Source organism: Labeo rohita, chromosome 16 (assembly GCF_022985175.1).
Source record: "Labeo rohita strain BAU-BD-2019 chromosome 16, IGBB_LRoh.1.0, whole genome shotgun sequence".
NCBI lineage: Eukaryota > Metazoa > Chordata > Actinopteri > Cypriniformes > Cyprinidae > Labeo > Labeo rohita.
Genome location: NC_066884.1, coordinates 23,444,371 through 23,458,451, shown reverse-complemented (window position 1 = coordinate 23,458,451; position 14,081 = coordinate 23,444,371). Strand labels below are relative to the sequence as shown.

At 43.9% G+C, this 14,081-nt stretch overlaps 1 protein-coding gene across 1 annotated transcript in view; it reads left to right on the top strand.

Moving 5' to 3' along the window:
- LOC127178622 (glutamate receptor ionotropic, NMDA 2D) overlaps positions 1-12,198 on the top strand; it is a 108,723-nt gene extending 96,525 nt beyond the window's left edge. The window contains exons 12-15 of the mRNA XM_051131598.1: positions 2,018-2,178; positions 2,781-2,968; positions 8,536-8,777; positions 8,998-12,198. Coding sequence (XP_050987555.1) covers positions 2,018-2,178; positions 2,781-2,968; positions 8,536-8,777; positions 8,998-12,198 — 3,792 coding nt within the window. The remainder of the gene's footprint in view (positions 1-2,017; positions 2,179-2,780; positions 2,969-8,535; positions 8,778-8,997) is intronic.
- The last annotated feature ends 1,883 nt before the right edge of the window (positions 12,199-14,081 follow it).

Genomic DNA, 14,081 nt, shown 5'->3' with positions numbered 1-14,081 from the left:
GACATCGTTAAAATAGTCCATGTGACATCAGTGGTCCAACCAACCCAATCTCACAGCAATTCGTACATTTGTGATCATGTGAATAATTTGTAAGACCTCAATCGTGCGAATTTATACAAATTGTGAAAAATCGTACACATTATACAAGGTGGCAAATTCGTAGGAATTCATGTGATAGCAAAGACTATAGAATACCCAAGACGTGTCACAAAATTGCAACGCTCATTATGCCCGCGAATCCCTGCCTTTGGAATAAATGAGTCAATCGCTAATTGGTAAAGTCAGTACGCCACTGCCGTTAGAAGTCTTGGTTGCTATAGAAACAGTCAGCGTTCTGAGATGTGCGCTACAGTATGCACAGTGCTGAAAAATATGCTTTTTTAACGCTATTGTAGCATAAGGAACAATATTTATGAGGCAGTTGTCAGATTTCCATGGTGATTTCAAATATGAAATTTAATCGTAAGCTTGGTGAACAGTTTTGGAGAATTTGATGCTTCTCTCTCAAAGATATAGGAGCTGCACTTGCCTGCCCGAGAGGCGTTTCAAAGATGGTCGCTGAGTGAAATGACTTGTTTTAAAGGGATTTTGGCAGTGTTGCCAAGTCCATGGTTTTCCCGTGGAACTGGGCTACTTTAACACAGTTGCCGTGGGTTGTTGTTGATGTCCTCGGGTTGAATCGAACCAATAACGTTATATTTAGTCCCTGAAATGCACGTTTACCAGGGGAACCCTGACAAAAAAAAAAAACGTTTATTTTATCCCCCAGAACGTGATTTTTAATGGGGGACCCCCTCTTTCAAAACGCGATAGGGCTAGTTTTGAATAGCAATTTGGTGAGTTTTGTTGTGAAAATGTGACAACCCTGGAATTTGCCGATAGGCCACACCTAACTCCACCCCTAAACTTAAGCGTCACAAAAATCGTACAAAATCGTATGAGTGAGGTCGTACGAATTAGCCACCTCGTAAAATAGGTATGAATTGGTCATGAGCATTGGTCCAAACTTAAACCATTGGTTTTGTCTGAAGATTTCAACAGAGAGGATGACTCACAATTTTTTGCATAGCCTTACTTATTTGAACAAGAAATATAGACAATGAACTATATTCACTATATTGTACGTCAGAACGCTGTCAGAATGCACAGAACGCTTCTTTTAGCAGCATCACATGCATGCGTCGTGGTACTCGACACATGGTCTATTTTATCAATGTACCTACTACATTTCTGGGCGTTGAACGTGCTAGTTGCATTGCTGACTATGCAGGGTTAGAAAGCTCTTGGATTTCATCAAAAATATCTTATTTTGTGTTCCGAAGATGAATTCAGGTCCCACGGGTTTGGACAACATGAGGGTGAGCGATTAACAACAGAATTTTCATTTTTGGGTGACCTTTTTAAGTATGTATCTGTGAGATGTTCAGTAATTTGGCATTCTAGCATGGAAATGTTCCTTTGCCCTTTGCTCTCGGTGTTGACCTTGAGGAATCTGGAGGGATTCTTGTGGAAACACTCCGACATAAAATACTGTTTTGCTGTCACGCCAAATGAATGTACTTATGTACACCTACTGAAATGTATTTGTGTTCCATTGTGTATGTGTCATTTTCAGAAAAGAAGCTACATCAAATCTGGATACTTAAAGCAATTTAACTTGCGGTGGCTTTTTTTTCTAAGTGCCTCATGTTCATTTTGTAATCCCTTTTTAAATGAAAATAGTTTCCCCCATCTGCTTCACTGTTGTTCTCTTTTGTTAAAAGCAGAATGAACACAATGTGCATGTCAGCACTGCCGCTTTGTATATTGTTCTGTGTTTATGATGTATTATACTTGGTTTTGACAGCTGCGGCAGCTCTAGACTTGTTTCCAGCATACATTCACTGTCACATGTCATTCATGTCGAAGCTTACAGTATTTCTTCATTGTACTCTATTGTTAGTCCTCTAATTACTTTGAAAAAGCAAATGCAACATCAGTTTCAATCGCTGCTTCATACTGTGTTCCCCTCTCTCAGTTTCAGCACCCCACAGAGCAGTACCCCCCTCTGAAATTTGGAACGGTCCCTAACGGAAGCACAGAGAAAAACATCCGCAGTAACTATCCAGACATGCACCAGTACATGATCAAATACAACCAGAAAAGTGTGGAGGATGCCATCTCCCACCTCAAGACTGGGTCTGTGCTGGGTTTCTTACTCTCACTGACTTCCTTTTTCTGTTTCTCTAATTGTCCTGAAATATCTGACCATCTGAAAAACGCTTTATATTAAGTTCCAGCAGAGCTTAAACCCTGATAATTACTGCTTGCATCTATATTTTCAGTTTAGCGTTCATTCCTTTGCCAGCTCATTTATATTTCAGTTCAAGGAAATACTTGTTTATTTAATCTCTGTTTCTGTAATAGTTTTCATAACAACAATAATAACCTTGTTTCCAACACGTTATCTAACATCTCTCGCTCTTCCACTCTCTTCCTTACACCTCCCAGCCCCATGTTGCGCTCACAAACAGGAGTTCCTTTACGATGTGTTTGCACTTTTTTTTTCCCTCCTCCCACACTTCCTCTCTCAACCCTGTACACCTCACACACTCTTCGTCTATTTATCATGAGTTGTTAATCCACACCGTGGTTTTCCTGAGCCTGTCATTTCCTTATCCATTTTTAGCCAAAGTGATAATATAATGTCGGCACACTACAACTTTCCTCTCTGCTCTCTTTCTGTCTGTCACCCTTGCTCTGTCTCTTCTGACTCCTACTCTTCCTGTCTGTGTTTGCAGTAAGCTGGATGCCTTCATCTACGATGCGGCCGTATTAAACTACATGGCTCGTAAAGATGAAGGCTGTAAAGTAATGACCATCGGCTCAGGGAAAGTATTCGCCACGACTGGTTACGGCATCGCCCTGATCAAGAACTCCCGCTGGAAACGGCCGTTGGACTTGGCCTTATTGCAGCTGGTGGGCGACGGTGAGAGTCTGAAGGTTCTGCAGTATCAAAGTGCTAAAATTAGGGGAATGTATATTAGTGCATTTATGCTGTTGGGATGGAGAAGATAAAAGCCTTTGGGAGATTAAAGTCTTTTTTTATGCATATTTAACAAGACTTCATTCATTAGCCTGTACTGCTAGCTTCAAGCCATCTTCCCAGCCATCTTGGTGTAATCCAGTTTTTTTGACATGACGCAATATATATCTTTGTTGTCTAGCAGGTGACATTTTTCTTTGTGCTAGCAGGCTGTTTACTGATTTTTAAGGAGATGATAGCAACCTACTGATGCATAAAAGAGATGGGCATGTATCAAAGATTCAGTCTTGGGAATGGCAGAAGTGCTGTGTAGGAGAGAGAAATAGAGAAAGAAAGAGTGTGTTGTTTTACAAAACCTATTGAGCTGCCTAAAAGGCAGGATTTAAAAGGGATAGTTCATCCAAAAATAAAAATTCTGTCATTAAATACTCACCCTCATGTTGTTCCAAACCCGTGGGACCTTTGTTCATCTTCGGAACACAATTTAAGATATTTTTCTATGAAATCCGTGAGCTTTCTGACCATGCATAGACAGCAACACAACTGCCACATTCAAGGCCCAGAAAGTTAATAAGGACATTGTTAAAATAGTCTATGTGACATCACTGGTTCAACATTAATTTTATGGAGCTCTAAAATCACTTTTTGTGGACAAAGAAAACAAAAAAAGCTTTGAGTAAGTCATTATTAGCAGTTTTAGCGCGTAGCGCTGAAACCCTATTGTGATTGTTAGAATGGCCAAGAATCAGCGTAATCTCCACGTAAAACTGTTTGTACAAACCAAACTGTAAGTCATAGAGAAATGAAACTTGGAGGGATGGTAGTACTCACACCCCCCAACAACGTCACCAAGGCTCGCCCCAATCGGCCTGACAGGGGCGCTTCAGCGATCAAAGTACGAAATCGCTCATAACTCCTAAACCAGGGGTCACCAAACTTGTTCCTGGAGGGCCGGTGTCCTGCAGAGTTTACCTCCAACTTTTCTCAAAACACCTGCCTGGAAGTTTCAAGTATACCTAGTAAGACCTTGATTACCTGGTTCAGGTGTGTTTAATTAGGGTTGGAACTAAACTCTGCAGGGACACCGGCCCTCCAGGACCAGATCTGGTGACCCCTGTCCTAAACTGTAAGTCGCAGGCTTAAGTGTCTTATGTTGTTGGAATCCTTGGCTCACACCAGACACAACGCATGCCTCAGATATGATCATGAGTCCAGGAAAATTTACTAATTTTGCAAACAAGTCCTAGGTTTTTTGCCCAGTATTCTCGTAGCTTCATAAAATTAAGGTTGAATGATGTCACATTAACAATTTTAAGGATTTCCTTAATACCTTTCTGGGCCTTGAACATGTCAGTTGCGTTTCTGTCTATGCAGGGTCAGAAAGGTTGTGGATTTCATCAAAAATATCTTAATTTGTTTTTCAAAGATGAATGAAGGTCTTAGGGGTTTGAAACAACATGAGGGTGAGTAATTAATGGCAGAATTTTCATTTTGGGGTGAACTATCCCTTTAAGGCATCAAGCTGTGGTCAACAGCACTGTTTCACATGTAACTTTATAAGAAATAACATTTTAGAATGCACTGCAGCATGAAAAAAAGAAATTCAAAATGGCGCACAAGACAAGAGAACTGTTGATTCGTGTCATTAGCTTAGCAACATGCTAACAGCAAACTATTGTGAGTTGTTTCCCCTGAGCTGTTTATATGGTGTACAAAGAGCATTCCAAGTTCTAAACTGGACTTCCATGACAGTTAGTTTACTGTCTTTGAAAGCAATTGCCTGTGTAGACAGCAGCTAGCTTTTGGAGCTGAGCTATTGTGTGCTGTGAGTAAGTGTATTGAGTGGCTGTCCATTCTCACACTCCATAGTGGATTAGCTGTTACGGATTTGCGATGTCAGAGTGGAACGCATCTGATTCAAATGTGCTTGTCCAAGTACTAATTCTTTAATTGTCATTTATACACCCTCCTCCTTGCCTTCTCCCAACACACACGTACACAAACACATATACGCACTAGCTATCTTACTGTGTTTTGTTTCAACTGGATGGTTTATTTGATTGCTGTTTAAATCCTCTTTGGCTTTTGGTGTGCCACAGAGAGAGAGACTGAGAGAATGTGTGTGTACGCCAGGTTCCCACAGTGAGATCGTCACACTGGTGCCAGGTTCCATTAGCTAACACCACTGTTTAACAGCTGAGAAGCTTTACATGTGAAATGAACAGTGACTTTTTTTTATTCATCTGGTTGGTGACTGTTGAGGCGTGGGTGTTTTATCTGATGTTATTTTCTGAATTCTGTCCTTGTTTTACCTTTGAAGTGTTAAAGGGATAGTTCCCCCCCAAAATTATGTCATTAATTACTCACCCTCATGTCTTTCCAAATCCGTAAGACCTTCATTCATCTTTGGAACACAAACTTCGTAGCTTCATGAAATTACAGTTGAACCACTGATGTCACATGGACTATTTAAACAATGTCCTTACTACCTTTCTGGGCCTTGAACGTGTAGTACTAACGGTAGTAGCTGTTTATGCATAGTCATAAAGCTCTCGGATTTCATAAAAAACATCTTAATTAGTGTTCCAAAAATGGAAAAGCTCTTACAGGTTTGAAACGACATGAGGGTGAGTAATTAATGACAGAATTTTTATTTTTGGGGTAAACTATCCCTTTAAAAAGCATTGTGGGCTTTTTGGCAGATAATTATCGACATATTTTAGTCTCTATTTTAGTCTAGTTTGGCCCCTATTATCGACATATTTTAGTCTCATTTACCTGATTTAACATTTAACAGTATATAATAGAACCATAAACATTTCCTGCTTGTCATCAAACTTTTTAAAAACGTTAACAGGAGGCGATTCAGTCATAACTAGCGTTAACACGGCTATCATAACATGTTTTTATCGAAATGTGGACTTTTTTGGATTCTAACAAGTTTTGAAAATAAAAAACGTTAAACCAGAAATGCAATTGAACCATTGCATCAGATTGTTGTTGTAAACGTTGCTTAAAATGTAATAAATTAGCATATTTGTTGCTAATTTGTTATATTAGCATATTCATTAAAGGCATCCCTGATAGCACACGTACATCTTGGAGACGTCATTTTGACGTCTGCATTTACATCTGCAAGACATATTATTTAGTGTTTTCTCATCTGCAATACGTCTATTGGACGTTTCCTATCAGATGTTATATAGACATCTATTAGATGTATTTAAGATGTTTATGATTTAGAATGTATGTAAAACTGACATCTTACAGACGTCTGTCAGATGTTTGTACACAGCAGATGCTTTCCAGACAGCTTGCAGACATACGCTTGCTATCTGGGATATCAACAAAACGTAAAAGATACTATTCTTAACTGATAAAATTGTGCCAAGCCAGTCAATTATCTCTGAAGCTAACATGTGTGAGTTACTACAAAGGTGTTGAACTCTTTTTTGTTGTACAACCAACGACTACAATTTTACTTTTATGTTTCTATAGAGCCTTTAGAAACCACAGGAAACCACTTGTCCATCTGCAGCCTTTTCATGTCTTTTAAACGCCGCAGGTAACCTTATTGGTCAGTGCCACGCAAAAGCACTTCTTACCTGCTAAAAGCCTATGTTATTTTATCTCGGGGCCAGCAGCTTTCTTTTGCAGTGGTCGTCTCGAATAGAAGTCCTTTCACCTACTAACAATTCAGAGGACTTATTACAGTGGTCAGAGAGGCTGTGGTGCTTACGATCTGTTTATAAAAGTGTTGACCTTTAAGGCTGATCCAAGAGCAGTGTTTGCTTTAGCTTGATAGCGTTTTGGGTCAGGGCAGGATCAGAGGGGGCAGCGCAGGGAACGGTGTTGGAGGTCACGCAGATGGCACAGACTGGCTGTCTGCCTGAGCTTAAAGACCTTGCTAAAGCATTAATGGTTAAAATGTGCCCATTTAACTGTGCCAACCCTGAGCTCCATTGCCAAACAGAAGCTGTTATGGCAAGAGAAAAGGTGTGAAAGTGTGTACGTGTGTTAGAATGTGCTATGCACATTTGTACTGTTATGTGTGGGTGTGTAAACGGTGTCTGTGTGTTAGCATATAGCTGTGTGTGTATGTGTGTATGTATGTGTGTATGTATGTTCACAGTATGACACACCTGCTGAGTTTGGCTGTGGTCAGTGAAGTGGTTTGCCAGAGCCACTGGCAGGAGTCAGAAGGAGGTGAATGGACAGTGTCAACAGAGTGAGGCAGCGCTCGGATCTGAGCCGGGCTCGTGCTGTTATCTGTTCAAGTCCCATGTGGAATTCAGTCTGCGCTTCTTCGTGCTGCTTGACTGCATTTTCTTTTGTGAAATGTTTTATGTGATGTGTCTGTGGCATCTCATCTACATTGTGATTAATGCCCGCAGGTTGCGCTTGCTGGATAGTTTGTTTTGATAGCATAAGAGACAGACGCCATAATTCAACCTTTGTGAGAACAACGCAACTGTCATTTACAGTGTGATGGGTGATGATGTGCTTTTATTATGTTACGCAGCACTGTTTTGAGATGGCCCAAGCTGAGATAACGTGGTGCTGTCGGCCAGTCCTCATCAAAGCAGTAAATGCTGCAGTACATGCCTCTGTCTAGTAAGGTTTGAGGTAATTCACAAGCTTGTGTTTCTGTAGATAGAAGGTGAGATTCTGATTTTCTCTTGAGTTCGCAGCGGCCTGACCATCTTCCAGCACAATTAAATGATTATGATCTCACCCTTTCACCGTTCTGTCTCCCTGTCTGTCCTCTTGTTTTTCTGCCCTCTGCCTATCACTGTTGGTCCTTCTATCTTATTAAATTTTCCCTTTTCTGTTCCATCTTTCACTCCCTCATACACACACTGAGACCAACATAAACAATGCACATATACTGTCATTTCCCTCTGTTACCATCTGTCTTCATCCCTTTTTTTATGCTAACTTCTCCCTTTCTGAATAGAAGAAGTGCTTCTGCTATTTGTCATAATGACAAAGTCACTCTCTTCTGCTTTTCCACCAGCCTTTTACTTATTTCTCCACATTCTCTCATTTCCCATGATACAATGCAGCAAAGACAAAGAACTTTGGTCTCCTTCCTTTTTTTGTCTTTTCATTTACCCTCTGAGGAAAAGAGGATATGGATAGATCATTATGCAGGACCTAGCCTACAGGCCTCTTGCTCTCTTCCTTTTACTCTTTCAGGATTAACAAAGACTGTCCCCTTTGATCAGCTTCTAAAAAGACCTTCACAGTAATGTTTCTTTTACCCACAGGGGCCAGTTCACTTGACCTCTGACCTGAATGTTTTCAATATAATGCTCTAAAGATCTCAAAATAACACCTGACTTACTGTAGGTTTACAACATATTTAAACACATTTAGTATTAGCATCTGCTTGGCATGTCACTACCATATTGCATGCATAATACATCTGTGCCAAGTAGTTGTATTACTTACCAACAAAGAAGGCGAGTAATGTTAATGCCTTGTCTTTCTCTCCCCTCTCCACTCAGATGAGATTGAAATGCTAGAGCGTCTCTGGCTCTCAGGGATCTGTCATAATGATAAAATTGAGGTGATGAGCTCCAAACTAGACATAGACAACATGGCTGGTGTGTTCTACATGCTGCTGGTTGCCATGGGCCTAAGTCTGCTGGTCTTCGCCTGGGAGCACCTGGTGTACTGGAGGCTGCGGCACTGCATGAGCAAAATGGGCCAGTCTGGCAAACTGGACTTCCTACTCGCCTTCAGCAGGGTGAGAAAGAGTGTGAAGTGAGAGCGTGACTGATTATTATTCACTAGAAATATAAATATGGGAGTGTTTGGGTATATTGCGAAGGATTGTGATGTGGACTATGCCTGTAGTATTACGGATGAGATGAGAGTGATGCTTATGTAATTGAAACTGATTTGCCCATATTGTCAGAAAATATGACTTGTTTCACTATTATATCTTCATTTCTTTGTACTCTTAGGGAATGTATAGCTGCTGCAGTTTTGAAGATGAAACTGCACAAGGTGGGGCTAAAGTCACAGTTCCTGGCCACCATCACACTGCCATGGTTCCTGCTTCTTCCTCACATGTGGTCACTTCAGCTGTATCCACTCCAGCCATTGCCATGGTGCAGCAACAGCAGCAGCAACAACCACAACAGCCTCAACCTCCTCAGTCTTACAAAACACCTCTTCCTGGATCCCCTCCCACAATTGTTCATTCTGGAGCGGCCTTGGGTCCCGCAAATACTCAACTTGTAGGAGCTCCACTACCATGCACTACTTTCTTACCCCGGCCAGATCGCAGGTTGGCGGTTGTGGACCGTTGGAGACTACCCAAAACCGCTAGTGCCACGACCGCCATGGGTGTGAGAGGACCCCTAGCAGAAACAGGACCCCTAACCCAAAAGGTTGCACCTACCTGGGCAGGTGGTGGAGGTGCAGGTAGTGGTCTAGATGGATATAAGCGCTACTATGGACCTATTGATCCAGAGGGACTTGGGCCATGTGTGGACCAACAGACAGGCTCTCAAACTCCAAAAACAGTCCCTAGGGCACACCAACAACCCCCGCCAACTAGTGTGGCTTTCTACCAGGAGAAGGGCATGGACCATGGCATGGGGAAGAAGGTGGGAGTGGGTACTGGTGGAGGGGGTCAGGGTAGAGGGGTTAAACCTCTGGGGACTCCCAGGCTTCCTCCTAAAAGCCAGGCCCCAGCCCCGCTGACACCTAACCCCCCGCTGCAGCACCCCTCTCCCCCTCTCCCTTCATCCTTCTGGAGGAAACGGCGACCAAAAAAGCCCAAAGAACCTGGTGGCCCATTGTACGAGAACATCCTGCCACTGGGCCGGAGAGGTGGAGGCAGGGAAGCGAGTCGAAGACCGAGACCCTCTCCTCCTCTCCCCATCCCTGTGCCAGTCACACTTTCCCCATCCTACACTCCTCCGTCCCCCTCTCCCTCACTCCCCTACACCTCCACATCAACCTCCTCATCCACCACCAGCTCATCAACCACATCTTCAGCCACATCCTCACGCTCCACCTCTCCTTCATCCACCTCCACAGCTTCATCTCGCAGCACCCGAGACAGAGAGGCTGAGGAAGAGGATGAGGAGGATTTGGATGAGCTGACCGAAGAGTCTAGTCTTCTGCAGGGCCACAACAGAACCAGGGATAGAGAGCGGTCCATACTTTCCCCTAGATCTCTCACTCATGGACCTCCCCCTCCTATACCCCCACGCAAACCATGGGGCACCTTTGGAGACAGGGAGCATAAGAAAGACAGAGAGAGAGAAAGGGGTGGCAGTCAACTAGCACAGCTCCAGGAATGGTGGGCGGGATGGGCAGAGAGAGAGAGGGACAGGGAGAGAAGTGGTGGAGCCCAGGGAGATACAGAGAGGAAAAGAGAGAAGAAACGTAGGAAAGAAAGGGAAAAGGAAAAAAAGAAAAAGAAGAAGAAAAACAAAAAACGAAAAAAGAGGGAAGAGCGTGAAAGAGAAAGGGAAAGAGAGAGGAAGCGTCGCAAGGTGAAAAAGAAGAAAAAGAAGGCACTGAAAACCAAAAAGAAGAAGAAGGTGTCATCAGGCAAGCGTTCAGAGCCAGAGGAGGGTGATGTTGAGGCGGAGAGAGATGGAGAGGGGGATGGGGACAGAGAGGGAGAGTACTCGTCATTTTCCACTCAGTATCGCAGTGCATTTGCGGACAAAGGCAGCCTTTCAGCTTGGGAGGGAGAGAGAGAAAGAGGAAGGAGAGATGGAGGTGAGGACGATGGGGACGAACGAGAGGATGATAGTGGGGGAGGTAGAGGTAGAGAAAGAAGACCCAAAAGCTCCCATTCACGACACCGACCGTCCAGTAAACGGTATCCCAACCTCAACAAACTCCCCTCTTCAGTTAAATTCTGGGTCAGTGGAGGCGAAGCAGGTGGCACGGAGGCCTCCGGACCCTCCCCTCCCTCCTCTTTGCATACACTCCTCTCCTCGTCCAAGAGGCGGAGGAGTAGTGGGGTAGAGAGAGAGGAAGAAGGGAGAGTAGGAGAACGCAGGCCACTGCTTCTCCACTACGAAAGGGGGCGAGTTAACACAAGAGAAGGCCTGTCCTTCCATGAGTGGGACTCTGAGGATGAAGAGGAGGGAGGGGAAGAAGAGGAGAGAGAGAGAGAACGAGAAAGGGAGAGAATAGAGGAGAGAGTGCGGCGGGCAGGAAGAGGAGCAGTGTCAGAGTCAGAGCGGGATAGGATAAGAGCAGAGGAAAGCTTTTCCGATGAGGGGTCCTCAGGAGAGTTTGGCCGTTTTGAGAGATATTGGGAAGGAACTGGAGCCGGCGGAGCTAGTGGAATTGGGGGTGGGGGCTGGTTTTTTGGAACATACCCTGCTCGAGAGAAAGGTGGAAGTGTCAACAGTAGAGATGACTCTATTTTGGGTCGGGGTGAGGGATGGGGTATGGCAGGTGATTTCTGGGGTTCGGGTCCAGGGATTGGATGGGGATCTGGAGGAGGCAGTGGGGGGCTGGGTTCACAGTGGCCACCCCCTCCCACTTCCCTGCCACCACCACGACGCTACTGGTCAGTCGACAAACTTCAGATGAAGAGTGAGAAGCGTAGCCGCAGTGGGTCAAAGAGCAAAGGTCAGAGGTCTCGGGATAGAATGCAAGATGCAGCATCATGTACATGCACACAGTACGGGCACGGTAGGCCCCACGTACATCACAAACACAGCAGCACTCAGTCTCACAGCCAAGAGGATCTGCTTCCCCACTGCCACAGCTTCAGTGGAAGCTCTCGGCCCAAACCACCCCCTAAACCTGACAAATCCAAATCCGGAAGCCAGTCCAACCTAAGCTCCCAGCAAGCCCAGCTCTCAGAACACATACCCCAGCCATCACCCTCCCCACCTCAGCCACTCCTGCCCTCATTACCTGTACCTTCTGCTCCAAACTCCCTACCCATGCCCATTCCTCCACCTCCATCCTCCGCATCCATGTCCCCTCCACCTGTGCTCTCTCCCGGGGCTGCTTCCGGCTCCTCCCAGGCAGCCACCGCCAGTGCTAAGCTTCAGTACCAGAGACTTCGGTCTGTGCCCCAGCCAAGGCGATTCTACTCCCCACACCTGCCACTCAAAGCCAAGAGCTTGTGCTCACGTCGCGGTTCTGCCCATTTCTCCAGCCTAGAAAGTGAAGTATGACACGGGGCTTCGCTGCTGCGCGTGTGTGTGAGCTCTACTGTGAAGCGCAGCTGGAGTGTGATGCACATACATGCGCCGCACCAAGACGAGGAAAACATCCACGACAGTGACCAGAGCAGCAAAGAAGCAGCAGTCAACGCAGGGAACGGCTCTACAAATTCCGCCACGGTCACAATGGATACTCCAGCCGTGCTCCATCTTCGGTCTGAGCTGAGTATTATGATGTCCTCCGTGCTCCTCTCCTCCAATGAGAACAGTGGATAGCAAATGTCTGGGATTTTTCTGTGAGTAATGATGTCATGTTTACACATATACACTCCCTCAAACAAGGAAGAGACATTTTTTGCAGCGTCCACATACAACATGTGACGACAGACATCAAATACTGCTGTGGCTCAAACTGGCTATTCAGTTTATTTACAGATGACTCAGAATTAATCTATATTCAATCTGAATGCAGTCTTGGAGAGGCTCAGATGATCAGCATCAACCCACTGTCTGAAAAAGTGTCTCCATGGCAACCTGATGCACATAGATACAGAAATGCCCTTTTTTCTGTTTTTTTTTTTTTTTTCTTTGACACTTGCAACATTGATGTTATGTCATCAGCACCCTTTGGCTTCCACTTTCAAGGCCATGCTGGAAAATTACCAATTGAAATTTGACCTCAAAGTAAACAAGAGTAAACTTTGTCACTCTTTCTGTATCTCTGATTCCAGGCTAATCAGAACTTACATGGAGCCATTTCACTCATCAGAACTTTTGTTGTCCTATCAAAACTCCAATGCCATGGTGTCACTTTGACATCAAATAGAGATGACGTTATGTTCTAAAGAGACGTACTTCAAAAGAAAAACAATAAGAACACAAACAAAAATGTAGCAATTTTTCCTGTATGATTTTTTTCCCTTCAGGTTTCCTTTTCTTTTATGCTATTTATTGCTCTCACTGTGGTCGTATTTTAACAAAAGGGTAAAGCAGCTGTGTCTGATGTTAAATAGTGGGAATATAGATGCGAGGACAATTTTTACTACGTTATTTATTTGTTTTTGATAGCAGAATTTTCAAACGGTCACAACTAGATCCACGGCACTGCCCAATATGATGGTCCTTTCTTTGCATACAAGCAATACTTGTCTTTCATCAAACGATGATGGGTTGCAATATTTATGATTGGCACTAGATGGCTACATAATATTAAAAACTGTACGTTAATGATTACAAATGGTGGACCATGAGTGGATCATGCTTGTTGTTTTGCTCATTAATCATCACGCATTGGAACTGGAACAGACCGCTTACAGTGTTTCTGGGACGGTATTGTTCAGAAGAGCCGAGGCTGTCATTGTCACTGATTGTGCATTTTCAAGTCAAACCTACTTTCAGTGCAGAGTTGCATGTAATAAAGCACAAGTTGCTGACTCTTGTCAGTGCAAACGTTAACATATGATAATGAGGAGTCAAGGACAAACACGATACTGATTGATTTTTAGCCAAAAGCATCCTACACCATTCATTTCGGCGGATTGATGTCAGTCATACAGAGATTCAGTTTTTGAATACCTATTTGACGTCAGGCACCGCTTATTTGCCCATGTTGTAGTTGAATGTAGCTTTGAAATGATTTAGCAAAAAGTAGATATGCGGTAGATTTTGTAGCATTCTGGATGCAGTTACACATCACGAGAAGTGACAAATACACTTTTATTATGGGGGGCATAGAGGGCTTGTACATGTCGTCACAGATCAAACGATTCGATCGCCCTTTATTTGATACACCTGCTCACGTGGAAACAAGTGATGTTTGTCTCCCTTTCATATCTTGTTCATTTAAACAAGACCACCTGGGAAAGGTTCGTCATCATTTGCAATGAAATTTAGGG